Genomic DNA, 26,158 nt, shown 5'->3' with positions numbered 1-26,158 from the left:
AACACGTGCTCCCTTACCATTGGCGTCTTAAGTCTGCAATGGCTTTTTGTCCTTAGGCATTTTCTGTATCACTACGTGATGGAAGGCATGGGTAGGAGGCTCTGTCCTGGAGCTTACCCACACACTGCAGATCCCCGCGAAGCTGGCCCCCAGCCCCTCCGGGCACCAACCCGGCCGCCGTATTTGCACCTTGTAAGTCAGCTGCTCAATCACTCGTAGGTGATTGGACCAGGAGTGATTCCATCTGGGCCAATCAGGTTCTTCCCCTGAACATATGCTTACCATATTGTGTCTTGGATTTGCAATTCATAATTTTAGGCGCTGGGGGCAGCTATAGGCCACGTGGGCAGAGGAGAGTAAGTAGATTGGCAGTGAGAGGATGGAGAAGGGATGCATCTGGTTCCGCCTCTCTCCTGAGGCACTGCTGCCCTTGGTCACTTCCAATAAATTCCCTTCATTTCCTGTTAAGCTCGCCCAGATGGCTCCCAACAGCTCCAACACCTGCACTCACACTTTCTACACTTGCCTGAGGCAGGGGGCTTGTATTTGAAAGGGTTCAGAACTAATGGTCTAGGCTGTGTAGAAGCGCAAAGTTCTGTCATTAAAATAATTATATGTTAAAGCAACATCAGAGGAGATCTGGCTTCTCTTCAAAATAAGATTTTTGAAAAATAAACTAGGAAAGGGCAGATTTATCCTTCCTTCTGAAGATCTTGTTTCATTAGCTTCTTCGTTTTGAAAAGTCAACCAGCAGCTTCCTTTAATTGGGCAGGTATCTCTAATAAAACCTCAAGAGCAGCTGGGTCCTTGTGGCCCCTCCAATTTGCCAGGAGATTTTGTTACTTGTTCAAGGTGCTTATGTTCAGGAACAATCTGAGACCCTGTGATAGAGATCTTGGAAGGAGTGTGGGGCGGAAGAAGGTGGGGGCAAACAGATGTCGGGATGGGTGGACTGTGGTCAGCAGTTTGCTATGGGACCCTGGAGGACATTCTCAGTCTCTGTACCTCTTTTGTGAAATGAGGGACTGGACTCAGAAGTACTCAGCTCCCTTCCCATGGGGCTCTGTAGACCCAGGGAGGACCATCCTCACCCATAGGCTCGTCGTGGGCACCCACAGGCAGCCCTCATCCCCCTCACAGACTGCCTGGAGGAACAAAGGGCAGAGAGCCCTGCCTTGGGTTCTGCCCCCTAGATGCCCCTTGCTCACCAAAGCCATGACCTGTGACCACTTATGAAGGAAGCTGTCCCCATCACTCCCTAGACAACCTAGAGCTTTTAAAATGTGGATTAATTCCAAACCATTGAAATTGAGAAATTTCACACAAAATCTAGCTTTTCGACTCTTCTTGAAATATTATGATGATCTGGCAGAACTGATCCACAGTCCCAACATGGTGAAGTTTGCTGAGCTAGGTGGGGCTGTCACTTTGGAGGAGGCACCTGCTCTGCACAGCCCCCTAGTCCCCATGGGGAGGGGGGCAGTGAATTGCTTGGGACATGGACCTTCCAGTTTTAAACCTGGACCGTCCTGGGACAAATGGAGGCGGCTGGTCACCCTGGTCCCCACCCAGACCATTTGCTCACTTTTGGTCCCTCTGGCCCCAGAATCATAGTTTGGGACCTTGTTAATGCTATATTGGGGAAAAAAGTGAAAGTGTTAGTCACTTAGTCCTGTCCAACTCTTTGCGATACCATGGACTATAACCCACCAGATGCCTCTGATCATGGAATTCTCCAGACAAGAATACTGGAGTGGGTAACCATTCCCCTCTCCAGGGACTCTTCCTGGCCCAAGTATCAAACCCAGGCCCCCTGCATTGCAGGCAGATTCTTTCCCATCACATGTTAATGACATGCCTCCCATTTCTTTTGCCACTCCAGCCCCTGACTCCCATTGGCCTTTATCATGTGATGTCCCCCCCATCCTTGACCACCAACACCTGCGTTTCTCTGGCCGCTTTCTTTGGCTAGGACCCACTTTATCCACCTGTAAAGCTGGCCCACCAGACAGAGTGAAGGCAACCCTGAGCCAATGCCTGAGCCTGCGTGGGAAGACACTGGGGTGCATCCTGCAGGTGGCCTATGACGGTCACAACCCCTCCCGTCACTGGCTCCTTCCACTCCCTGTCTCATCCCACTCTCCTGATCGCTATCCAAGGCCACCTAAATAAACCCCTTGCACTTGAATCCTTGCCTTGGGTTCTCTTGGTTTGGGAACCCAAACTAAACCAACCACAAGGTCTCCAGCACAGAGTCCAGCAGCAGGGACACTCAAAAACCATTTTTGAACAAATCACAGATCCTCAGGGTTTGTGAAGCTTTCCTGCTGTGCGAGAGGCAGCACATCGTGGTCTAAGAGCAGGGCTTTGGAGTCAAACCTGGATTCTAGTTGCATTTGTGTCCCTTATTACCCCTCTGAACCTCAGTATCCTCATCTGTGAAATGGGGATAATCACCACTCACCCCAAAGGGTGTTATAAGAATGAGCCCGGTAAGGCAGGACTACTCATAGCACTGTCTGCATGGGGTGCCTGGGTGCTCAGTCGCTCAGTGGTGTCCGGCTCTTTGCAACCCCATGGACTATAGTCCACCAGGCTCCTCTGTCCATGGGATTCTCCAGGCAAGAACACTGGAGTGGGTTACCATTTCCCACTCCAGGGCATTTTACTGACCCAGGGATCAAACCCACGTCTCCTGCATCTTCTGCATTGCAGGCAGATTTTTTTTTTTTTACTGCTGAGCCACCAGGGAAACCCAAAAACCAACCATAGACAACAGTAAATGAATGGGTGTGGCTGCCTGTGGCTCAAGGCTGTAGTCTGCCAATCCTGGCCTTAGAGTACAGAAATTAAGTCTGCTCGTGTAAAACATACAGCAAGATAAATAATAAATTAGGGCCTAAAAGAAAGATATATAATCTTTTCTTCTAGTCCTTTAGGAAAACCATCCTGTAATGCCTGGAAAGTATTATCTACTTTAAATATATCTACACAGTCTCATTCATTTCTTACCCAAATGTGGTACTGACCCAATGGTGTGCACCCCGTTGGCATTCCTGGTGTCTCAATCTACCCCAACCAGCAGGACCCCGAGCAGTCCTGTAATGAGGCTGTCAGCACCCTGGGGGACTGATTCCTAGGCACCCAGGCTCATGCTACCCTGGGACACAAGAGGCTGATGTATCCACACCAGGATGAGCCAGATTCATCTTCAGTGAGCATGCCTGATGGCAAGCTTCTGAACTGACTCAGAGTAAACATCTCCCCATGGCCAGTGCAGAAGCAGAGATCTAAGAGGAACCCACGGAGCATCCCAGAACAGATTCCGGATCTCAGGGAGAGAGCCAGGCAGAGAAGTGAAGGTTTTACAGCCCAACTCTGGAGGCCAACATTATGAATCTCCAGCAGGGGACACAGCTAGATGTCAAGTGTGGACAGCTAGACCACACTCAAAGCAGACGTCGGAGTGTGGACAAACCGCCACCATGATTGGTGATGGAGAAACTGTCCCTGTGTCTCCATGGCTGGCAGACCTCCCCTATCCTTCTTTATAACCCAGCTATAGTAGCTTTAGTGAAGCTCCCAGTGTATCACGTGACTTTCCTACCAGGAGATCCTGCATTTGTAGTGGGTTCCCACTGCTGCGTGCAAAGCTTGGGAATCCCAAGACCACCTCACTTCTGACACCAACTGCATGTGGGAGTCCCCCAAATCACCTTTCAGTTTCATAATTCAGGACTCACAGAATTCAGAAAAGCCATTTTACTTGTGGTTACAATTTGCTGCAGTGTTCAGCAAAGGGCAGAGTCCAGGAGAGACCAGACATGACCAGGCACAAGTACCCCACTGCCCCTCCCAAGGGAATCGGGTGGACAGCACTTACTTCTCCCAGCACAGATGTGACCACATGCTCGGAAATACTGCCAAGCAAAGCAGTTCACCCAGCCTTGACGTCCAGAGTTTTTATCGGGGTTCAGGTACATGGACTTGGCTGACCACACACTAGATTGATTTCAACCTGCAACCTCTCCAGAAGCTGAGTCCAAGGTCCCCCTGGAAGTCACATTGTCGGCACAGACCATTCAGTGTGGCTCCAGGTAAACACTTTTGGGCAGGATATTCCAGGATATAACCACAAAGGTGACTCCCAGAACGAATCAAATCAGGCAAGGTTAATCCCTGACTGCTCGATGTTATAACAAATCACTACAAAGGCAGGGGCTTCAAACATTGCAAATGATCCTGTTACAGTTCAGTAGGTCAGAGTTCTGAGATGAGTCTCACTTGGCGAAAATCAAGATGTCAGCAGAGGGGTTCCTCCTGGAGGCCCCAGGGGAGAATCCATGCCTTGCCGCTCATACCCCCCAGAGGCGCTCACACTCCTTGGCTCCAGGCTGCGTGGCTCCAATCTTTTGCTCCCTTCACCACACCTCTTCTGTGATCAAAGATCCATCTCCCTCCCTCTGAGAGGAACGTATGTGATTATATAGGCGCACCTGGATAGTCCAGGGTCATGCGCCCCATGTCAAGGATCTTAATCTCACCCACAGAGTCCCTTTGGCCCTCATGAAGTAATGTTTGCAGATTTCAAGGATTAAGATCTTAACGTTTTAGGAGGCTCTTTTGCATCAACCACTATTCTCCCCAACATGCCCAGATCTTCCCTGGGCCATGCCTCTGCAGCCTTCTGATTTCAGCTTAAACTGTATCATTCAAAGGAGTATTTTTAGGATCTCTCTGTTGAAAAGGGCTCTGGCACCTCTCCCATCCACAGCTCCACCCTTAGTACCTCCTCCCTTCTCTTGCTTCTTTCCTTCGTGGCAGTAACTGCAATGATGCAGAGTATTTACCTATTTTATTTTCTTATACTCTCTGCCTCTGTGTCGTTGGCTTCTGCCAGCCCAGCACCCAGCACCAAGCCTGGCACATAGTATAAGCACAATAACTATTTGTTACATGAATAGATGAGTTGGCAGTTTGTCTCACAAAGCTTTCAGCTGACTGAGAGGCCCTGTGATAGCACAGTCGATGGGGAGGAATTTGAGATCAGAGAGTCCGGAGGTCGATTTCCAGATTTCTCTGTGATTTCTCTACTCTTAGCCTCTCTGAGCCTCCATGGACAGACAGTCCTCTTCATGTAACAGACACAGTGAACAACCACGACCCGCCCAGCACATCCGAGGTATGCATGCAGTCAACACTGGTTCCGGTCCCATGAGAGCAGCATGGGCACCACGTGAGGCCTTCAAGAATTTCAAGATTCTTGGGTCCCACCCAGACCCACTGGATCAGAAATGCTAGGGGTGGGCCTGGGGATCTTTAACATGCCCTCCAGGGGGTTCTTTGCATGCCCAAGTGTCAGAAGTCCTGGGGGACTTGTTAGCTCTCTGCACTGCACATTTTTAAAAAATTTTATCTATTTTTGGCTGTGCAGGGACTTTGTTGTTGCGCGTTGTAGCAGGGGTTGCTCTCTAGTGGTGGTGTGCCAGCTTCTTGTTGCAGTGGCTCCTCTTGTCGCGGAGCACAGGCTCTAGGCACATGGGCTCAGTACCTGTGGCTCCAGGGCTCTGGAGCACGCAGGCTTCAGTAGTTGGGGCCCATGGGTTTAGTTGTTCCGCAGCAAGTGGGATCTTCCCAGACGAGGGCTCGAACTGTGTTTCCTACACTGGCAGGTGGATTCTTTACCACTGAGCCACCAGGAAGTCCTGCATGTGTACATTCTGATCCTGACATGGTGACTAACGTGAACGACTGTTCCTCTGGGTGTCCCTAAATCACCACGTGAATTGCCTGGGGAAGACTGACCGAACCCTGGGGACACTGAGAGCCATGGAAGCAGAAGGACTGCCCCAGGGCCACACAGCTCGTCCCCGGTAGAACCAGAGTCAGAGTCAGGACTGCCGCTCCCGACCCTCTCTTCTCTGCCGAGGGCCCCTCTCAGCGACGCTTGGGGTGGAGCAGATGCTTTGGGCATTTTGACTTCTCTTACTTTGGTGGGTGTGTTGATTCTCAAAGCCCCCCTGGGTGAAGGGAACCTGATTTCATGTGAGAAAGTACAGGCTTGGGGGTCAGACACACAGCCTTTCAAGTGCCGGCTCCATCACTGCTGGCTGCGCGACCCCACCCCCGGGGCCGGGCTCCCATTCCCAGCTCATGGCGGATGGGGACATTGGGTCAACACCTGGCACCTGAAGGCCAAGGGGCCCAGGTCATCCCAGGGCTGAAATCACCCCGAAACCAGAGCTCAGGAGCCGTGCGTAAGAGGGGAACCTGAGGGCCCCGTGACTCTGACTCCTGGAAATAACTTTTTCCTTTTTTGAACTGAAATAAAATGTGAATCATGAATAATTAAATAGCTGTCCTGTTCGATCCTTAGGGTAGATTTCCAGGGACTCCCAGAGCATTTGGGGATGTCAGGATGGGGGTGGTCATTGCCAGGGGTCCCCAAGAGTGGGTTGTGTCTGCCAAGGGTCCCTGAGGAGGACATTTGTTATAGAGAGCACCTGCGCCCTCTCCCCCCTGACCTGGAGCCCCTACCCCTGCATCCCTCACCCTCTCCTTTCAGGTATGTTAAAGACTGTTTTGACTTCAGTACAAATAACTAGTAAAGTCATCAGGCTGATCTTTGAAGAAGCGGACATACAAACCATCTCAACCATCCCCAGCTTTTATGTCACAAAAGCCTCATCAACACAAGCTCTGAAAGGTTTCCCACATTCCTTCCAGCACAATGCTGAGACTTCAGGGCAAAGACAGTAACCCCATCCACCAGTCACCCGCTGCGGCCCCGGCATCCTTCTAGGTGCTCCCTGAGCACCCACTGCAGCCCAGGCGTCCTCCTAGGTGCTGGGAAAGTAGAAGGGAAGGAGCAGACAGTCCAGGCCTGGACCCACTGGATGCCATGGAACACCCCCTACCCTTCCAGCTGAGAGCATCAAAACTGTCTCCAGTCAACTGTGTCCTAGGGGGCGAAGCTGCCAGTGGTTGAGAATCACGGGTCTGACCTCAATCAAGGACACCAAAATGAGGTGAAATAAGGTGGAACAAAGTGAAACAAGGTCACAGAACTGTAGGCATCTTTTAAACCCCCTAAGCTACTTATCCACATAGCTAGAATTCCAGGTAGATAGGCATAGAGACACAGATGTAGAAAGAGTTGTAGATACAGATGAAGATATAGATAGGGATACAGACAAACAGGGATGTAGAGATAGATTCCTTCTGGCGCAGGTGGTGATTAGCGCTCTGAAGAAAAGTAAAACAGGTCCAGGGGCTGCTTTAGAACAGAGGTCGGGGCGAGCCTCTCTGATGAGGTGATGCTGGCCAGAGAGCGCTGTGAAAGAGGGAATAGGCACAAGGATGTCAGGGTAAACAAGCTCCAGGCACAGGGAGGGGAGGGAGTCAGGCAAAGGCCCTGAGGCTGACTGTGCCAAGTGAGCCTGAAGCCCAGTGAGAAGGCCAGTGTGCCTGGGACAGATGTGGTGGTGCGGGGGCAGGTGATGAGGTCAGCAAGACGTCAGAGTCCCAGTCATATTTGGCCTTGGTGCTGTTGTGACCATTTCGGGTTTTGCTCTGTGTGAAGAGGGACCCATAGAGCATCTGATCTGAGCAGGGGAAGGATGTGATCTGACTTAGATCTTGAAAACCAGGCAAGGGAGTCAGGAGACTGTGGCGATGGTCCACACAAAGGATGGTGGCAGCTTGGAGGTTGGAGGAATATCCAACTTGGAATATAAAAGGTCAAGGGATGGATGGTTCTAGAGATGATGGGGAAGGAGGGAGGGAGGAAGGAAAGGAAAAAGAGAGAGGGAAGGAAGGAGGGAGGGGGGAGCAACGGATGGACTTTTGGGCCAACAGACTGGGTTCAAATGCCAGCCACACCACTTCCTAGCTCTGTGACCTTAGGCAAGTATCTTGCCCTCTCTGAGCCTCAAGTTCCACATCTGTAAAATGGTTTAATAGTATTGCATCCCGCCAAGATGAGAAGAAAGAGGCTTGTCACACAGCAGGCCCTTTTGGGTCTTCCTTCAAGGGAGGGGTTCTTGCTCCCACTTCCGAATCTACCCTGCCAATTTCTCATCACACAGAGGTTTTAGGCAGTGGGCTCTGCAGGAAGCCAGAGCCAATGCCCTCCCATGTGGAAACGAAACCTGAGATCTTAAGTGACAGCAGACCCTGGGGCCTAATGACTATTGTCAAGAAGAGCCTTCTTTTTTTTCTTTTTTGGCCATTCCACACATGGCTTGTGGGATCTCGGTTCCCTAACCAGGAACTGAACCCAGGCCCAGCAGGGAAAGTCCTGGATCCTAACCCCTGGGCCAGCAGGGCACTCCCAATAAGAGCCTTTTAGAAAAACTTGCAAGCAGGAGCCAGGTTTTAAGGCCCCAGCCGGCTCTTAGAGCCAGCATCCCCTGCCCCCACCCCATCCCAACCCCGCTCCCTGACAGCTGGTGTGGCCCCAGCCTGCTCCCAAAGCCTGAGGTTTCTTTCTTTCAGCCCAGTAACAGCCCCACCCCCAAGGCCATCTCAGCACAATTTAGCAGGCTGGGCAGGTCGGAGCCCTCCCACAACATCTGCTCAGAAACCCACCCGTACACCCCCACCCAGCAGACATCCCCCTGTCACACGGGGTGGGGTACCTGCCCCAGGAAAGCCCCCTGCTCTGCAGATGCTCTGCAGATACTTGGTACTGCTATGGAAACAGCCACAGTCACAGGGGCAGCTGAAGAGAATGTTCCAGAATCCTTAAAGGGCCTGGCAGCAGGGAGCAGGACCTGGAGATGAGACTGGGGTGCCTGCCTGGGGCTTTTCAAGCCTTTGGCAACCTGGGACCCGCTGTCCCCACACCCTCATTTTGGCAGAGGAGTCGCCTGCAGGGCGAGATGGCTCCAGGCTCCCACCGCCCCTGCTTCTCCCAGGTTGTCCAGAACAAGGAGAACTTGCTCTCAGAATGAGATGCCAAGCCTTCTTACATAAATATCCAGACCTGGGGCTTCTTTTGAAAAATCAGATCTGGGAACATGCAACCACACAGAGTGGGTGAGGGTGTCCTCTTTACCAGGGCATGGCCTCGCCTGGCAACCAGAGTCCCCACCCCTCCCTGCTGCCTCCCTGGCACTCAGCCCCCTTCCCCGCCCTCAGCCCCCTGCCCAGAGAGCCCTCTGGGGTGCTGTCCAGGTCAGAGGAGGAACTGAAGTGGGCTGGGGGCAGGATAAGATGCAGGAGGCTTTCCTAGTTGGAATCAACAGAACTCAGACAAGGAAGAGAGAGGGACACGCAGGTCTCGAGCTGAGAGGTTATTGAGGCTGAGATGGGGATGGGTGGAGACGGGGAACCGGAGGAGGGACAGGAGGGCAAGGATGTGTCCACTTGGTGTTTGTTGAGCCCCAACTGAAACACACAAGCCTGAACTCAAAGAGGAGGTGGTGTGCCATCTGATCGTCAAAGCATTTTGCCATAAGCACCCCATTTGCATATCCGATTGCCTAAAAAAGTAAAAAGATTACTAATAAAACAGAAAGCAGTTTAGCAGCTGCCAGAGGGTGGGGGTAGAGATAGGGAACAACTGCTAAACTGGTATGAGGCGTCCTCTGGAGAGACAGAAAGTTCTGGAATGACATAGTGGTGATGGCTGCTCAGTGTTGTGAGTATAATGCCACTTGAATTGTTCACTTTCAAATGGTTAAAATGGTAGATTTTATGTTATGTGCATTTTAACCATAATTTAAAAAAAGGCCTAATAGCTAGTGATGGTGAGGGGTGTGCGGACACAGGAGTAGAACGTCAATCAACACAGGGCTTCAGGAGAACGGCGTGGTCGTTCATGTCATCATCTAAATGCTTGTACCCGAAAATCTTATAGAAACTCCTGTGACATCAATATATATGTGCGAAGAGGTTCGAGATGGAGCTGTTAATTCAAAACAAACAGGGCCCTCCCTGGTGGTTCAGTGGCTCAGACTCTGCGCCCCCAATGCAGGAGGCCCAGGTTTGATCCCTGGTCAGGGAGCTAGATCCCACACGCTGCAACTAAAGATCCCGCGTACCGCAACTAAGACCTGGCACAGCTACAAAAAAAAAAAAATTTAAATAAATAATAAAAACAAACAAATGCACAAAAATTGAAAACAACCTAAATGCCACATTAGTTTTCTGTTGTGTTAACAAATTACCCCCAACATGGCAACTTAAAATGAGACCTCTCTTACACCCTTGCCCACCTAGGATCTCCAGGTTCTATGGGTTAGAAGTCCCTGCACAATTGGGCTGGGTTCTCTGATCAAGGTATCAAGGCCAAAATCACACTGTCAGCCTCGCCTAGAGATCATGGTCCTCTAATAAACGTATTTGGGTTGGTGGCAGAATTTGTTTTCCCCCAGGTTTATAACTGAGGCCCCCTTTCCTTGCTGACCGTTGGCCTGGAGTGGCTCTTCCACATGCCCCCCACCCCTCAGCCATGGAGAATCTCCCCACCAGGGAGAACTCATTCCTTTTAGGGGCTCACCTGACTAGGTCAGGCCCACCAAGGAGAACCTCCCTTTCTTGAAATCCACAGTACCAACCACATACACTCTACTCACAGGAGCGACACCCCATCGTATTTGTAGGTTCCTCCCATACTCAAGAGGAGGGCGTGGCAACCCACTCCAGTATTCTTGCCTGGAGAATCCTGTGGACACAGGAGCCTGATGGGCTACAGTCCATGGGGTCACAGAGAGTCAGACATGACTGAGCAACCACAGTAGCAGTAGCAGCCCACACTCAAGGAGAAGGACCCATTTAAGGGTGGAGTCACCCTGGGTCATCATAGAATTCTGCCTATCACAGTGTCCATCAGTAGGAGATCATGTCAGTAAACCATTGTAGCTTCATGATCTCAAAAACTGGAAAGAATTTAAATAAAATGAGAACTATCTATATGTATGCATGCGGAACATCTTCCTTGATGCCCTGTTAAGTGAAAACAGCACATTGCAAAACTATACATATATTTTTTCTCTCTGTGTGTATATATAAAATTTCTTATAGATGTGCAATTTTACACATACAATTTCATTTGATCAAAAACAGCTATGCATGCCTGTACACGTGTGTGTGTTTGTACATGCACAAAGAAAAGTCTAGAAGAATACAGATGGTTGAGGTGCTCACCATTTATAGTTTGGTCTCTAAACTTCATTTTATATAGTTCTGTATTGTTTAGAATTAATTGCAGTGAGTATCTATTACTTTTGTAGCTTAGAAAGATTAACACATTAATAGGAAAAAGCTTATGATTTAGTCACCAGTTGAATCACTACATTTCAAGGCACAGAAAGGAAAACTGGTCCATGCCTCCCCCTGCCCCCCAGGTTTTTATGATATGACCATGTTGGGAGTAATTTTCAAGCCAGACTCATTTTCTCATTTTGAAATATTCCTTAGTGACTCTTGAAGTTACTCATTGCTAAAGGTGCCCTCCCAGTGATCAGAGCAGCGAGAATTCAGAACCACACCCCTGTACAACACTGGGGGACGGGAGCAAACGCCTCAGGGCAGGCAGGTCGGAGTTTGAAGTGGGTTGTCTACACTGGAGGTAAGCAGCAGCCCATGAGATCTGAGTCAGGCTTAGTGTCAGAGCCAGCTGCTGATGGAAGGGCAGGGCAGCCACACAGTCCAGGCAGTCAGCAGGGCGGGGGTACCAGGGAAGAGGGGTGTCATGAGTCAGGCTCCATGAAGCAAGTAGAAACAATTTGAAGTCTTTCCGGCAGAAAACAGTTTCACACGATGCACTGGGTGTTTACAAAGCCGACGGCGGGCTGGAGGAGCAGCCCTAGGCTCCACTGCAGCCGTGACCCCTCAACCTGGCAGAACAGGAGCTGCCACACCCAGGACTGAGAAACACAGAGCTGCGAGGGGACTGTTGAGTCAGGCGCACACCTTCAGTGCCTCAGTCCGGGAGTGGGAGCCCCCACTGCTGCCCTGCACCTGCTGCTAGACACCCCCAGAACTGGAGACTGGACGCCAGCATCCCCAACACCTTGCTGGTCACAGAGAGACAGCTGCCATCTTCTTCCCATCTTCCACATCTCACGAGAATGCATTGAACTGGCACGACCAGACTCACACCCAGAACCGGAGCTCCAAGAGAGTTTGGGAAATTCATTTTTAACTTTTCAAAAAAAAGTTAGAATGAACACCAAGTACCCAGGGTCATTACCCAAGAGGGAGACTACAGCACAGGAGGTCAAGGATCCTGATGGGGGCCTGGGAGACAGGGCAGAGTCCAGCTGCAGGGACCAACCACACACTCGCAAGGCAGTGAGGAGAGCCCTGATGTGGCCCCTAGTCATTTCTTGGATGACCCCTGTAGTCCTTAAACGAAGAAATAAGGATCAGGTTTGTCTGTTCTAACCGCAGTGTGGCTGCACAGCTCACACAGGGCTGGAGAGGGTGTGGGGAAAAGGGAACCCTCTTGCACTTTTGATGGGAATGTAAATTGATACAGCCACTATGGAGAACAGTATGGAGATTCCTTAAAAAAAAAACAACAAAAAAACACCTAGGAATAGAACTACCATATGACCCAATAATCCCACTTCTGGGTACATTCCCTGAGGAAACCATAACTGAAAGAGACGCATGTACCCCAATGTTCGTTGCATCACTTTTTACAATAGCTAGGACATGGAAGTAACCCACATGCCCATCGACAGATGAATGGATACAGAAATTGTGGTACTTACATACAATGGACTCTTACTCAGCTATAAAAAAGAACGCATTCGAGTCCGTCCTAATGAGGTGGATGAACCTAGAGCCTGTTACACAGAGTGAAGTAAATCAGAAAGAAAAAGACAAATGTTGTATATTAATGCATATGTATGGAATCTAGAAAGACGGTATTGATGAGCCTATTTGCAGGGCAGCAGTGGAAACACAGACATAGAGAACAGACCTGTGGACACAGTAGGGGAAGGAGGGGGCGGGATGAATTGAGACAATAGTGTGGAAACATATACATTACCATATGTAAAGTAGACAGCCAGTGGGAATTTGCTGTATGACTCAGGCAACTCAAACTGGGGCTCTGAGACAACCCAGAGGGGTAGGATGGGGTGGGAGATGGAGGGAGGTTCCGGAGGGAGGGGACATATATATACCTGTGGCTGATTCATGTTGCTGTATGGCAGAAACCAAAACAATACTATAAAGCGATTATCCTCCAATTAAAAAAAAAAAGAAGGAAAGAGAAAAAAAAATTTTAATGACTATTCTGTATCAAGTGGCTGCCATTATTAGCTATGTACGGTGCTGAGTGCTTCATGCATTGTCCTGTATCAGATATTTTGCAGCAACTTTGTAAGATGGAGACTTACTGCCGTTGTTATTGTTAGTTAAGATTTTGTTTTTTATCTTTTTTTTTGGCTGTGCTGGGTCTTCATTGGGCTTCCCTGGTGGCTCAGATGGTAAAGAATCCGCCTACAATGCAGGAGACCTGGGTCTTCATTGCTGCACGGGGGCTACTCTCCAGTTGCAGTGCACAGGCTTCTCACTGCAGTGGCTTCTCTTGTTGCAGAGCACAGGCTCTAGGCACATGGGCTTCAGTAGTTCAGGCACACAGGCTCATGTGTTGCGGTTCGAGGGCTCTCAAGCCCAGGCTTCATAGTTGTGGCATGCAGGCTAAGTTGCTCTGAAGCCTGCAGGATCGTCCCAGTTCGGGGATCGAACCCATGTCTTCTGCACTGGCAGGCGGATTCTTTATCACTGAGCCACCAGGGAAGCCCCTACTGATATTATTTAAAAGGTAATGAAACTGAGACTCAGAGGGGTTTTGTAACTTGGCCAAGGTCACACAGCAAGTGAATGACAGAGCCAGGATTAGAACACATATATTTAACCACGATATGACATCGGCTACCATGATTCATCTTTGATTTTCTTTTTAAATAAGAAAACAAATCTGTACGTCCTAAGTGCTGTTTGTTTGGAAGACAACTGTTCCCAAATATGGGATGCATGGGTATGTAAATAATAAAAGGAATCCTTCGTAGGGGAGGAGCTGGAATCCACAAGACTAAACAGTACCTGTGCTCTTTTCAGAGCTAACATTCCGTTCTGCAAGCACACCCACTTCCCCCCCATTAAAAAGCCACTGTAACTATAGCCTTGCTGGAAGTGACTCCCACCAGATCACAGGCTGGGGGAGGGAGGAATACTACTTCTTGGAAGATGCTCTGTGATCATCCCTGAAGCAATCTACAGTACGGTCCCAGTGTTGCTATAGCAACTCCCCATCTGCGTTATTTCAATGAAACAGAAGAAGCATCTTCCATCTCTAGGCTATTGTGGCTTTGAAAAGTGATTCGTTCATTCAACAAGTATTTAAAAGTGTCACCCAGGGGTGGCAAATTCAAATGCTTATAGGATCAGACTGATAACATAAAAGAGTTCGTTTAAAAGGCTAGCCAGGGGTTTAATCAAAGAGTTAGGAGCAGTAAGGCCCTGGAGAGCATGCACACACCCCCATCCGTAAGAGCAGCCATTTCAGTCCTGCCCCTCATCTCTCTGCTGGAATGTAATCCCAGTGTTATTGGATCTTCAGTTTTGTTGAAAGCTGAGAGTTGGATTTTTATGTGAAATCTTTCCATTTTGAAACACTGGCAACCAATTCAAGATTTGGAGTTGGGCTTCTGAGTACTGTTGTGCAGGTCATACACTGCACAACTCTGGGCTCACTAGTCTTATGTAAATTCAGGGCAAACTGTGTGGCTATATACATGTAATCCCATCACATCAAGGAGCCAAATCTAGCTTGTGGGTCATAGCTTGCCAATTCCAACTCTCTAACCCAGCCTTAGAGGTTTGGCTAAGTTAATGATTGTCCAACTATCCAGTATAAGCCACAAAAAAATGATGATGATAGTAGTATTCAGGAGCTTTCCAGGTGGCTCAGTGGTAAAGAATTCATCTGCCAATGCAGGAGACACAGGTTCGATCCCTGGATCAGGAAGATCCCCTGAAGGAGGAAATGGCAACCCGTTCCAGTATTCCTGCCTGGAGAATCCCATGGACAGAGAAGCCTGGCAGGCTGCAGTCCATGGGGTTGCAAAGAGTCGGAACATGATTGAGCACGCACACATTCACACATAGTAGTATCCAGTGATGTGAAAGAGTGTTCACCATATATTGATGAGTGGAAAAAACAAGTGACAAAAATATGAACAGAGTACAATCTCAATTTTTGAAAATAAAAAGATACACGCTGCTTTAGAAAATCTGGAAGGATATACCCCCAGTTGGAATAAGAATTCTATCTTGAGGTAGAGTATTGGATCATTTTTATCCTCATCTTCTTTATCTCTGCTTTTTAAATTCTTTTATGATGGTGAGTATGTGCCTTCCCCAGTGGCTCAGAGGTAAAGAATCCGCCTGCAATGCAGTTTGATCCCTGGGTCAGGAAGATCCCCTGGAGGAGGAAATGGCAATTCATTCCAGTATTCTAGCTTGAAAAATTCCATGGAGAGAGGAGCCTGGTAGGCTGCAGTCCATGGGGTTGCAAAGACATGGACATGACTAAAGCGACTGAACACAGACAGACACATAGACAGGATGGCGAGTAATACTTATACAATGAAAAAATTTAAGTTAATTTCAAAATTTGTTTTTAAATGGAATCAAAGCTTTTTTCCTAGCAAATGGGTGGAAAGTGGTGTTGTGGTCAAAAACAGGGATTCCCAAACTCAAACATGTATCAGCATTGACCCAAGGGCATGTTTAAATACAGACCCCACTCCGGGGGTACTAGGACTCAATAGGCCAACGACTGGGCTGTGGAGCCTGCCTTTCACCAACTCCCAGGTGATGCTCAAGTTCACAAGCTCACGCAGGGCCTGGACCACACCCACCAAGAACCAGTGGGAAAGAGCATGACTGGTGTCCACCCCTGAAAAGACCTTCTTATCAGGGTATCTAAGAATCCCTCTGTGAACCTGCTAAAAATGCAGATTCTGGGATGATTCTCAAAGACAGTGACTCCTGGGGGTCTGAGTTGGGGCTTGGGAATCTGCATTTTAGCAAATATGCTAGATGGTTTTGCTGTGGGTGCCTGGGGACACCCTTGAGAAGCACAGCACCTCTCTGCAGTGCCAGCTCATTTGGGTGATACCCATTTACTGGTATTCAGTGGATTCCTGCTGTGTGCCCAGCACTGTGGCAGAAACTGGACAGACCCATATGCCACACCCCTCCCTCCAGGGGTGGCCCTGGGGGCAGAAGGAACAAGCACCCAGTGGAAGGCTTCTGTGGAGGCTGAAGAGCTGGGGCGTGGGGAGACAGGAGGCAGGGCCCTGGGCAGCAGGTATCCTGGGTCTAGAGGGAGGCAGCCTGGAGGAGGGCACTGGGAGTATGTGGAGACCTTCTTTCTCATGATCTTTCAAACCAACAATTTGTTCTCAACAGCAACCAGCTTCAGTTAGTGTTTGATCATCAAACTCAAAATATGTACTGTTGGGGCACATGAAAAGGTGCTCAACCTTGCTAATTATTAATATTAGAGAAACACAAATAAAAACTACAAGATATCCCCTCATACCAGTCAGAATGGCCATCATCAAAAAGCCTACAAATAACAAATGCTGGAGAGGGTGTGGAGAAAAGGGAACCCTCCTACACTGTTGGCAGGAATGTAAACTGTTCCAGCCACTATGGAGAACAGTACAGAAGTTCCCCAAAAAACTAAAAATAAAACTGCCATATGATCCAGCAATCCCATTCCTGAGCATATATCCAGAGAGAACCATAATTTGAAAAGATCCATGCACCCACCCGTATGTTCATAGTAGCACTGTTCACAATAGCCAAGACATGGAATCAGCCTGAGTGTCCATCAACAGATGAAGAGATGAAGATGTGGTACATATACACAATGGACTATTACTCAGCCATAAAAAAGAACAAAATAATGCCGTTTGCAGCAACATGGGTGCAACTAGAGATGATCACGCTAAGTGAAGTACGGCAGAAGGAGGAAGATGAACACCCTATGATATTGCTTTCATATGGAATCTAAAATATGACACAAATGAACTTATCTACAAAACAGAAACAGACTCATAGACATAGAGAACAGTTGGTTGCCGGGGGGGAGTGGGGGACGGAAGGAGTGGGAGTTTGGGGTTAGCAGATGCAAACTATTACATACAGAGCGGATAAACAAAGTCCTACTGTTTGAGCACAGGGAACTATATTTAACATCTGTGTACACCATAATGGAAAAGAATATGAAAAAGAATGTATGTATATGTATAACTGAGTCGCTCTGCTGTACAGCAGAAAAGAATACAACATTGTAAATCAACTATATTTCAATTAAAAAAATAAACATGCTGTTAGGCAGCAGCCTGGCTGTTCTGGGCAGGACCTCTGAGAATTGGCTCAGGGCTCTTCCCTCAGCTTCCACAGTCCCGTCCCTTCGTTATACTTCAAAGTTCACCTGTTCAGGTGAGCTCTCTGTCCCTCCTCCCTGCCCTTGCCTGGTGAATTCTTTTGTGTCTTTGTTTTTAAAATGTTTTGAAACTTCTGTACTCCAGACAGGAGATCAGAGAAAACCACCTGATGAATCCCCACCTGCCCATGACACAGGTGCTCCCATTTTGTAGATTTTCTTCAGCTCTTTTTGGAATAAATGAAGCAAACAGACACAGCTGGAGCCTCACTCTGACCTTTCATTTCCGTGTGGCCCCCCTTTCCCTGGCTTACCCCTCATTCTCACGGCATTTGATGTATTTTTGCTCATGGGTGTGTATGCACAACCAACAGATCGTGTTATTTAGCCTGAAAATTTAGCTCCGATGTTACCACTTATCACTTTGCAAGTTGCCTTTCTCACCCACCTTTATGTTTGGAGACTTATCGGAAGGACCAGTTTGTCTTGCCTGTATGCTGTCCACGGCTCTGCATGTCCTCAGCGGTGGTGTCAAACACAGGCCTGCAGGCGTGAGCCCAGGGTGTATTAACATCTGTGCTACTTCTCTTGGCTTTACCAGACATAACCCACAGTAGGCTGTTAGTCCTTGGTTCCTCCCTCATCCCCCAGCTGCCGGGCAGCTCCCCCAAACCAGAGTTGGCTGACGCTGGGCTCCCCTTCCAGATCTGGGGCACAGACAGGCAGAACCGCCCCCTCCCCAGGTTTGCAGCGTGGATTTCGAGGGACCTGCAAGTCTCTGAAGGCTGAGTCCTCACCTGAGCTCCAACTCTCTGGCTCAGCTCTCGGCCTCAGGGCCAACCTGCCCTCTCCTGCCCCATCCCTAGGGAGCCGTGGGGTCCCCCAGCCGGCCCAGCCCGGGGGCACACTCCAGCCTCTGCAGCAGCCTCCCAGAGATATCTTAAAAATCTTCCAGAGGCAATGATAAGAGAGAAGCAATCAGGATATAGGCTTGAGCCCCTAGAGGTGGAGAAGCTGGACAGGTGGGAGGGACCGGAAGACAGGTAGATGAGGTACATACCTGCCCTTTGGCAGAGCCAGAGGTAGGAGCTGGAGGAGGGGAGGAAGCCCTTGGGGCCCTTTGCCTGGTTGAGCGTCAGCCAAGTCTGAACCTACTCTAAGCGGGTCTCGGTTCTGTGTGGGGCTCGGAGAGCAGGCAGAGGCGCACCTGCCCCAGGGGAGCCCCACTTATGGACCATTTACTGAACACCCCACTATGTGAAAGGCCCTGGGGACAGCTCCCTGCCCTTGAGAGGGTCACAGCGAGTGGGGGGGGAGGAGTAAATGAGAGCAGAGTTTCCTGAGCCTCCTGGAACAATCGATCACGACTGGGGCTTCAAACAACCGAAATCTAGGCTCTCTCCGTCTGGAGGCCGATAGTCTGAAATGGAGGTGTCAGTGGGACCAGGCTCCCTCCAGATGTTAGCAGCTCTGGGGGGAGTCCTTCCTGCCCCTTCCAGCTCCTGCGGCTCCAGGCATCCTCGGCCTTCTACTGTCTCCCTCCAGTCTCTGCCTCCATCTTCTCATGGCCTCCCTCCACTTTCTCTCATAAGGAACACCTGGCCTCAGCTTCAAGGCCCACCCTAAATCCAGGATTGTTCACCTGGAGATCCCTAACTAATTACAGCTCAGTTCAGTCGCTCAGTCATGTCTGACTCTTTGCAACCCCATGGACTGCAGCACGCCAGGCTTCCCTGTCCATCACCAACTCCCAGAGCCTATTCAAACTCATGTCCATCGAGTCAGTGATGCCATCCAGCCATCTCATCCTCTGTCATCCCCTTCTCCTCCTGCCTTCAATCTTTCCCAGCATCAGGGTCTTTTCCAATGAGTCCATTCTTCGCATCAGGTAGCCAAAGTATTGGGGTTTCAGCTTTAGCATCAGTCCTTCCAATAAATATTCAGGACTGATTTCCTTTCGGATTGACTGGTTGGATCTCCTAGCTGTCCAAGGGACTCTCAAGAGTGTTCTCCAACACCATAGTTCAAAAGCATCTATTCTTCGGTGCTCAGCTTTCTTTGTAGTCCAACTCGCACATCCACACATGAATACTGGAAAAACTGTAGCTTTGACTAGATGGACCTTTGTTGGCAAAATAATGTCTCTGCTTTTTACTATGCTGTCTAGGTTGGTCATAGCTACACCTTCAATGACCCTATTTCCGAATAAGGTCCTGCACACAGGTTCTGGGGGCTTCCCAGGTGACTCTAGTGGTAAAGAACCTGCCTGCCACTGCAAGAGACATAAGAGACACGGGTTCAATCCCTAGGTTGGGAAGATTCCCCTGGAGGAGGGCATGACAACCCACTCCAGTATTCTTTGCCTGGAGAATCACAGGGACAGAGGAGCCTGGCGGGCTACAGTCCATGGGGTTGCAAAGAGTCAGACACAACTGAGCAACTTCACACGCATGCACAGGTTCCGGGGCACAGGTGTATTAATATTTTCGGTGGACAACCACTCAACCAACCCCACAGGATATGGGGGACCTTCCTGAAGAAGCAGGTCAGAGCAGGAGCCAGTGTCTCTAGAGGGAGAGAGGGGAGCGTTCAGACAGAGGGGAGGAAGGATGCCGGATAGGGATCAGGGGTCCAAGGAGGAAGTGGACAGAGTCCTGAGTGAAGGGACAAGCAGGGCTCCTGGCCACCGCCCCCCCACCACTGGGAAATTTCCACTTGATCCCAGAGCAGTGAGGTGCTGAGGGGCGGGGATTAGCAAAGGACTAGGATGAGGCTGTAACTGGCGAGCGCAATTCCCTTCTAAATTTAGGGTGGGCTTTTCTGATGGGCTAGACGAGTCATGAGAAGGAAGCTGAGGTGCAGCCCTCCTGGCCGGCCACTTCCGACCCCACTCAGCCTGAGGGCAGAGCTCCCTCCTGTCTTTCGGTCTCTCTGAGTCATGTCCTGGCAGCCGACCTTTTATGGCTCTGTAGGCACCTCTCTTCTGTGACTCACTAATACATGGGGAACAGGAAGCAGCAGGGAGATGAGAACAGGGACAGCACATCCTGGGGGTGGGGGCAGTGGGAGGCCCCCCACCCCACCAGGGCGGCACCTGGGGCTGGGCAACCCCCTTGCCAGCCTCAGATAGCCCCCTGGAGAGTAAAGGTCCATGGGGAGGCTGGCAAAGTTGAGAAGCAGAAGCCTCCCCCAGGGATCAATCAACAAAGATCAGTGACACCCCCCCACCTCCCCCCCTCGCCCCTGGAGGGCACAGCAATCACTAGCCCAGCAGCTATTGGCTGGTTTCCATATAGATCTCCTCTGCCCTCCACCAGCCCCGTGCAAGTCCCCAGAGCACGAGGCATGGGCCTAGCACAGTGCCTGGTCACGGCAGGCGAGGTGCTTTTTTCAGAAAAGGGGGTGCGGGTCTTGACATTCCTCCTACTGAAAGGTGGGGTCAAGTCCCCTTCCCTTGAATGTGAGAGGGGGTGGTGCTCATGACCACTTCCCCCTAAAGTCCAGTGGAAATGCTGCCATGTAACGCTGGAGACTTGGTCAGAAAAAGACACACAGCCTCACCCTGGTCCCCTGGGATGCTCACTCTGGGGAGGGCTGGCTGCCATGCAAGCCCACAGCCCTTAATGAAGTTAAGGTCCATATGCACAATGAAATGCTACGCAGCCATACCAAGGAATGAAATAATGCCATTTGCAGCAACACGGATGGACCTAGAGGTTATCGTACTAAGTGAAGTGAGCCAGACAGAGAAAGACAACTATCATTATGTGGAATCTAGATTATGACACCAATGAACTTATCTATGAAACAGAAACAGACTCACAGACATAGAGAACAGACTTGTGGTTGCCAAGGGCAGGGGAGGGAGGGATGGAGTGGGAGTCTGGGGTGAGCAGAGGCAAACTATTACATATAGAATGGGTTAAAAACAAGGTCCTGCTTCTAGCACAGGGAACTAAATGCAATGTCCTGTCTTAAACCATAATGGGAAAGAATATGAAAAAGAATGTAAGTATATGTGTGACAATCATTTTGCTCTATGGTAGGAATTAGCACAACATTGTAAATCTACTATACTTCAATAAAATACATTCAAAACATTTTTTAAAAGGTCACAGCCTGATACATTGAGGCAGGAGAACGCGCTGGGTGCACTGAGCCACAGACCAGCCTTGGCTGCCGGCCAGCGGCCGTGTGAGACGGTCAGCTTGAGCCTCCAGGCCAGCTGATCAGACCACAGCCAAAGGAGAGACCCTGCTAGGGAAAATCGCCCTGCTGAACCCTTTCTAAATTCCAGTTCCACAAATCCAAGGGCCAAACCACACAGTGGTTGGTTTACACCATTCAGTTTGGGGTAACCCGGAATAGCTGCTGAATGTCCAGTGTGTCAAGTAATTAAGAGTCGGCAAGCAAGGAGGCTTCACCCCAACTCCTGCCGGACCCTGAGGGAGGCCAGACTGGGGCGCCCACGCCCCGGGCAGCATTGGGAGCAGGTGGATGGAAGCAGCCCCAGGCAGCACTACCTGACACCTGCTGGACGCTGGTTAGGGGGGTGCAGGGGTGTGTGTGGGAGCTTCCCTGGTGGCTCAGATGGCAATGAATCTGTCTGTGATGCAGGAAACGCAGTTTCGATCCCTGGATTGGGACGATCCCCTGGAGAAGGGAATGGCAACCCACTCCAGCATTCTTGTCTGGAGAATCCCATGGACAGAGGAGCCTGGTGGGCTACACTCCATGGGGTCGCAAAGAGTCAGACACGACTGACTGACCACCACTTTCACTCTCAGAGACATAAAGGCAAGGTCTCTCTGTCCTTGAGGACATCAAGATCCCATCAGCCAAGTTCTGAAATCCCAGCAAAGGCCTGAGCTGCAGTTATTGACTAAAACCCCAGCTCCTTGACACATAAACCCAGCTCCACTCTCTCTGCCCTTCTTCTCGGCAAACATCGCCCCCGGAGCCTTTGTCCCTGGTCCCCTTTTCCCTACACCTCTTAGCCGGCTTCCCTCCTCCCCTTCACGCCTCAGGTGTTACCTCCTCAGAGAAGCACTCCTTGATGCCCCTAACCAGCTCCAGCGCCTTTGTAATTTTCTTCCTGAGAGGGCTTATCTACATGTGTAATTATCCCAGCTCTCGGCCAGCGCTAAAAGCCAGGAAGCCAGAGACCTACTTTGGCTCCCTTTGTTCTAGGTTTAGGAAAAACTGGGGCACCCAGAGCTGTCAAGACCTAATGGCAGGCCTGATGGGATGACAACCGAGCCCTGCCAGACAGCCTCATAATCCTTGCTGCTCCTTAAGAATTTCACGGATGAGGAAGCTGAGGCTCAGAGAGGTTAACCAACCTGCCCAAAGTCGCCCAGCCATGAGTAGAGGAGCCTGGCTGAGGATGGGCCCCGGGCCACCTTGGACCTTGCCCATATCTTGCAGGATTCCTTCTTGGTCTCCCCACATCCTCCCGGCCCCACTCACAGCTCCTCCAAAGCCGACTGTGCATCTGAAACTCCTCTGGCCTGATTCTGCGCTCCCAGCAGGGCTGGCGTGCTGGAAATCTCGTTTTGAAGCTCAGCCTCAGAAATCATGTCATACCCTAGCTGAGGGGGACGCCTTCTCGCAGCTTTCCCTGAATGCACAGAGTGGAGGGTTCTGACCACACAAGACATGTCACAATCCCACCATCTCATCACTATTTCGGGGCTGGGCCTCTCCCACTCCGGTCCTGAGCCACAGCACCAGGGCCACCCGGAGACTCAGGTTTGAATCCCATCTCTCCCACCTGCCAGCTGAGTGGCCACAGGTGAATCGCTGAGTCTCTCTGAGCCTTGGTTTCTATAAAATGGGGATGCAAACAGCACCTTTTTTTTATTTTGGCCACTCCATGTGTGGCATGTGGGGTCTTAGTTCCCCAACCAGGACTCAAACCCATGCCCCCTGCACTGGGAACTCAAGAGTCCTAACCACTGGACTGCCAGGGAAGTCCCAAACAGCACCAATTTCTTATGGTTATTGCTAAAATTAAACAAGCTATGGAATATGAATACAACCAGCCCCCAATAGCTCTGTGAAGGCCAATTAAAATCTGATACGACAACCACCTTCGTTTTTCCAGGAAAGAGAGAAGTTTTATAAGACCAATTAGACAGCCTTGTTTTTTGAAAAACAAAAAAACTTTATTTCTGTAAACCGTTTTGAGTGCGGATGCTCTTGACGACCCCAATGCAGCACAGACTTCCCCCAACGAAATGAGCAAGGAAAAGAGAAAAAGAACGCTACCAAAAGTGCTCATGAACAACCAAGCCAATCGCATCTTTCTTTGAAAAAAAGGAAATCCTTTGGCCCCTGTGGTGCCACTGAGGATTAAACCCACAGACTCTCTGGTCCTGCAAGGGCGGGGCTCCCGCTGCACACGCTCTGTCCCCTGCTGTCCTTGCTGATCGGCTGGACCTCAGTTCCCATCCTGCACCCCGGGCCTCTCTCCCTAACATCCTCATCACTTGGGGAGCCCAGGACGTGACCCCTGAAAGACTCCTCCTGTTGAATCTGGACTTAGACCTTTGCCCCCACTCCACGCCGTCCTGAGATTTCGATCAAGAGGGTGGGAACGGGCCACTTCAGACCGATGGCAAAGCCAGGCAACTTTTAAGGCAAATTTTCTCTCTTCTCTTCTGGTCTGAGTCAGGCCTGCGCTTCTCTCCACCAAGCACCGTCTCGGATGGGCATGGAGCTTAGGCAACTTGGAATGGGGGGTTGGGGGGGCTCTGGAGCAACTCTCAGGGGCATGAGCCTGGCCAGCGGGACTCATGTGTGCTTGTGAAGGCCGCTGTTGAGGGCACGGCTCCCGGCACAGCCGTTGCCTCAGCGGGAAGCAGGCAGGCGCCAAGGAAAACCGAGATAGCAACGTGACCCAGGTGCCAGAAGCGACACGAGGTTGGTGGATGAAGCCGGGCAGGCTGCTTGTGCGTCAGAGAAATATCAGGAAAGGGTCACCACTGGAGGCGCCTCCAATCTGATGATGTGTGTGACCTTGGCATCAAAATGATTTTTCTTTAGAATAAGAAAGAAGGGCAAGGAGAAAGAATAAAAGAGAAAAGAAAGATGTTCAATGAGCTTCAAGGGCTAGAACACGGCAGGTGCACAAGGGAAGTGGGGAGGGGAGGTGGATATTGGACGGGGTGGTGGGCGTCGCCTCTCATCACGTCTCCTCTCCCTGGTGGGCTGGTGGGCTGGTAGCTGAGGCCGCGGTCCCCTCCCCTGGGGAGCAGGCAGATGACTTTGGCAAGGGGCGGGGTGCGTGGGGGGTTACTCCGTCTGGGCATCGTAATTGGCTCCGCCCGCCTTCTTGAGCTCATTCTTGATGAAATCTTCCTCCAGCTCCTTCCGATCGCTGATCACAAACTCTTTGGCGAAATTCTGTAGGAACAAAATAAAACACAGAGTTCCCGTTAAAAGAGAGGGGACGGGATGTGAGTGTTGCTCAGGCAACACACCAGGAAGTCTTGGCAACTAAAATACTAAGAAATGATCAAAACGAAAATGTGGGGGCTGAACGGTTCTGCAGGGGGAAAAAAAAAAACGTGGCCGGAGATCAGGAAATCAGAGATCCTGAGACCACGCAGAAAGGCCAGGGTCAGGTCTGGGTTCGGATTCTGGCTGTGTTGTTTTCCAGCTGTGCAGTCTTGAGCAAGTTCCTTCAACGTTCTATGCCTCCATTTCCTCATCTGAAAACCCATCTTGTCAGGAGAATAACAGAAGAGGAGGTTGGAAAGGCAGGCTGGCCTGCTGGTCAGTGTTTAACACCAGGCTCTCTCACAAAAGTGGTTAGGGGTGGATGGCAGCCTTCTACCCATTTCCATGGCTGGCATAAATCTCCCCACATTGGCTGATTACAAACTATCAACAGGGGCTAGTAAGTGGAGCTGGGAAGAGTGCATGACTGGCTGTCATCAGCTGGTACAAGGTAGTTTCAGACACTCCTGTGAAGTGGGGCCTCTGGTCCCAGGTCTGAGTGATCAGCCCAGACACTGGATGCAGTGAAGGTTGTACAGGGCTCTCCAGCCACACTCAGTTACTTGAAGGCGGGGGAATTGTTTGCATTCACTCAACAAACATGATGCCATGAGATGGGGCTGTAGCGATGAGCCAAACGGCTGTAGTTGTTGTGGTATACATGTCTCCATCATAAAACCCCACAGACCTAGCACCCACGAGGCTCTCGTAAATGTGTGTGGCCTGAATGAGTGCAGCAGGTGATCTAAGCCATGAAGAGTCAACAGGTATTTGAATACATGCATTATAAAACTGCCATAAGGAAAATGTCAGGATGGTGACAGGTAAGAATACGGATAAGTTACCAAAATATGAATAACAAGTCTGAAGGTCAGAACATCATCCACATAAAAAAAAGAGTCCATGAGGAAATAATGTAAACAATGACCACTGTATACATAGGGCCTATGTGACCAGACAGTGCCACAGATTAACAAACTTAATTCTTAAAACCTTTTAGCATGACTCAGCAATTCTACTCTCAGAGAGCTACCCAACAGAAATGAAAGCATATGTCCACACACTTGTATTCACAAATATTCATGGCAACATTATTCATAACAGTCAAAAACTGAAAACAACTCAAATGCCCATCAACACATGAAAGGGTAAACAAAATAGGGTCTATCCATATGATGGAATATTACTCAGTCATAAAAAGGAATGAGGTACTGATTCAGGCTACAACAG

The 26,158-nt window shown here is 50.0% G+C and overlaps 2 protein-coding genes across 13 annotated transcripts in view; both read right to left on the bottom strand.

The window, feature by feature from the left end:
• MEAK7 (MTOR associated protein MEAK7) overlaps positions 1 to 23,035 on the bottom strand; it is a 77,260-nt gene extending 54,225 nt beyond the window's left edge. For 5 of the 12 annotated variants that reach the window (XM_081511504.1, XM_081511507.1, XM_081511509.1 and 2 more), the window contains exon 1: positions 22,895 to 23,035. Coding sequence is in view for 2 of the 12 variants with exons in the window: in XM_081511509.1 (XP_081367635.1) it covers positions 22,895 to 23,004 (110 nt within the window). In the remaining 10 variants the exon portion in view is untranslated. Of the gene's footprint in view, positions 1 to 17; positions 177 to 17,873; positions 17,969 to 22,894 lie in introns of those variants that run through there. The other 7 variants (XM_081511503.1, XM_081511515.1, XM_081511506.1 and 4 more) reach the window with 3 other exon arrangements.
• A 535-nt stretch (positions 23,036 to 23,570) lies between these two features.
• The window catches only part of COTL1 (coactosin like F-actin binding protein 1), a 43,350-nt gene continuing 40,762 nt past the window's right edge, over positions 23,571 to 26,158 (bottom strand). The window contains exon 4 of the mRNA XM_081511492.1: positions 23,571 to 24,832. Coding sequence (XP_081367618.1) covers positions 24,722 to 24,832 — 111 coding nt within the window. The 3' untranslated portion in view covers positions 23,571 to 24,721. The remainder of the gene's footprint in view (positions 24,833 to 26,158) is intronic.

The sequence above is a fragment of the Giraffa tippelskirchi genome, chromosome 7 (assembly GCF_054371585.1).
Source record: "Giraffa tippelskirchi isolate mGirTip1 chromosome 7, T2T-mGirTip1v1.2.pri, whole genome shotgun sequence".
Lineage (NCBI taxonomy): Eukaryota > Metazoa > Chordata > Mammalia > Artiodactyla > Giraffidae > Giraffa > Giraffa tippelskirchi.
Note: the sequence above shows the minus strand (reverse complement) of the source record. Positions and strands in the feature narration are given on the sequence as shown.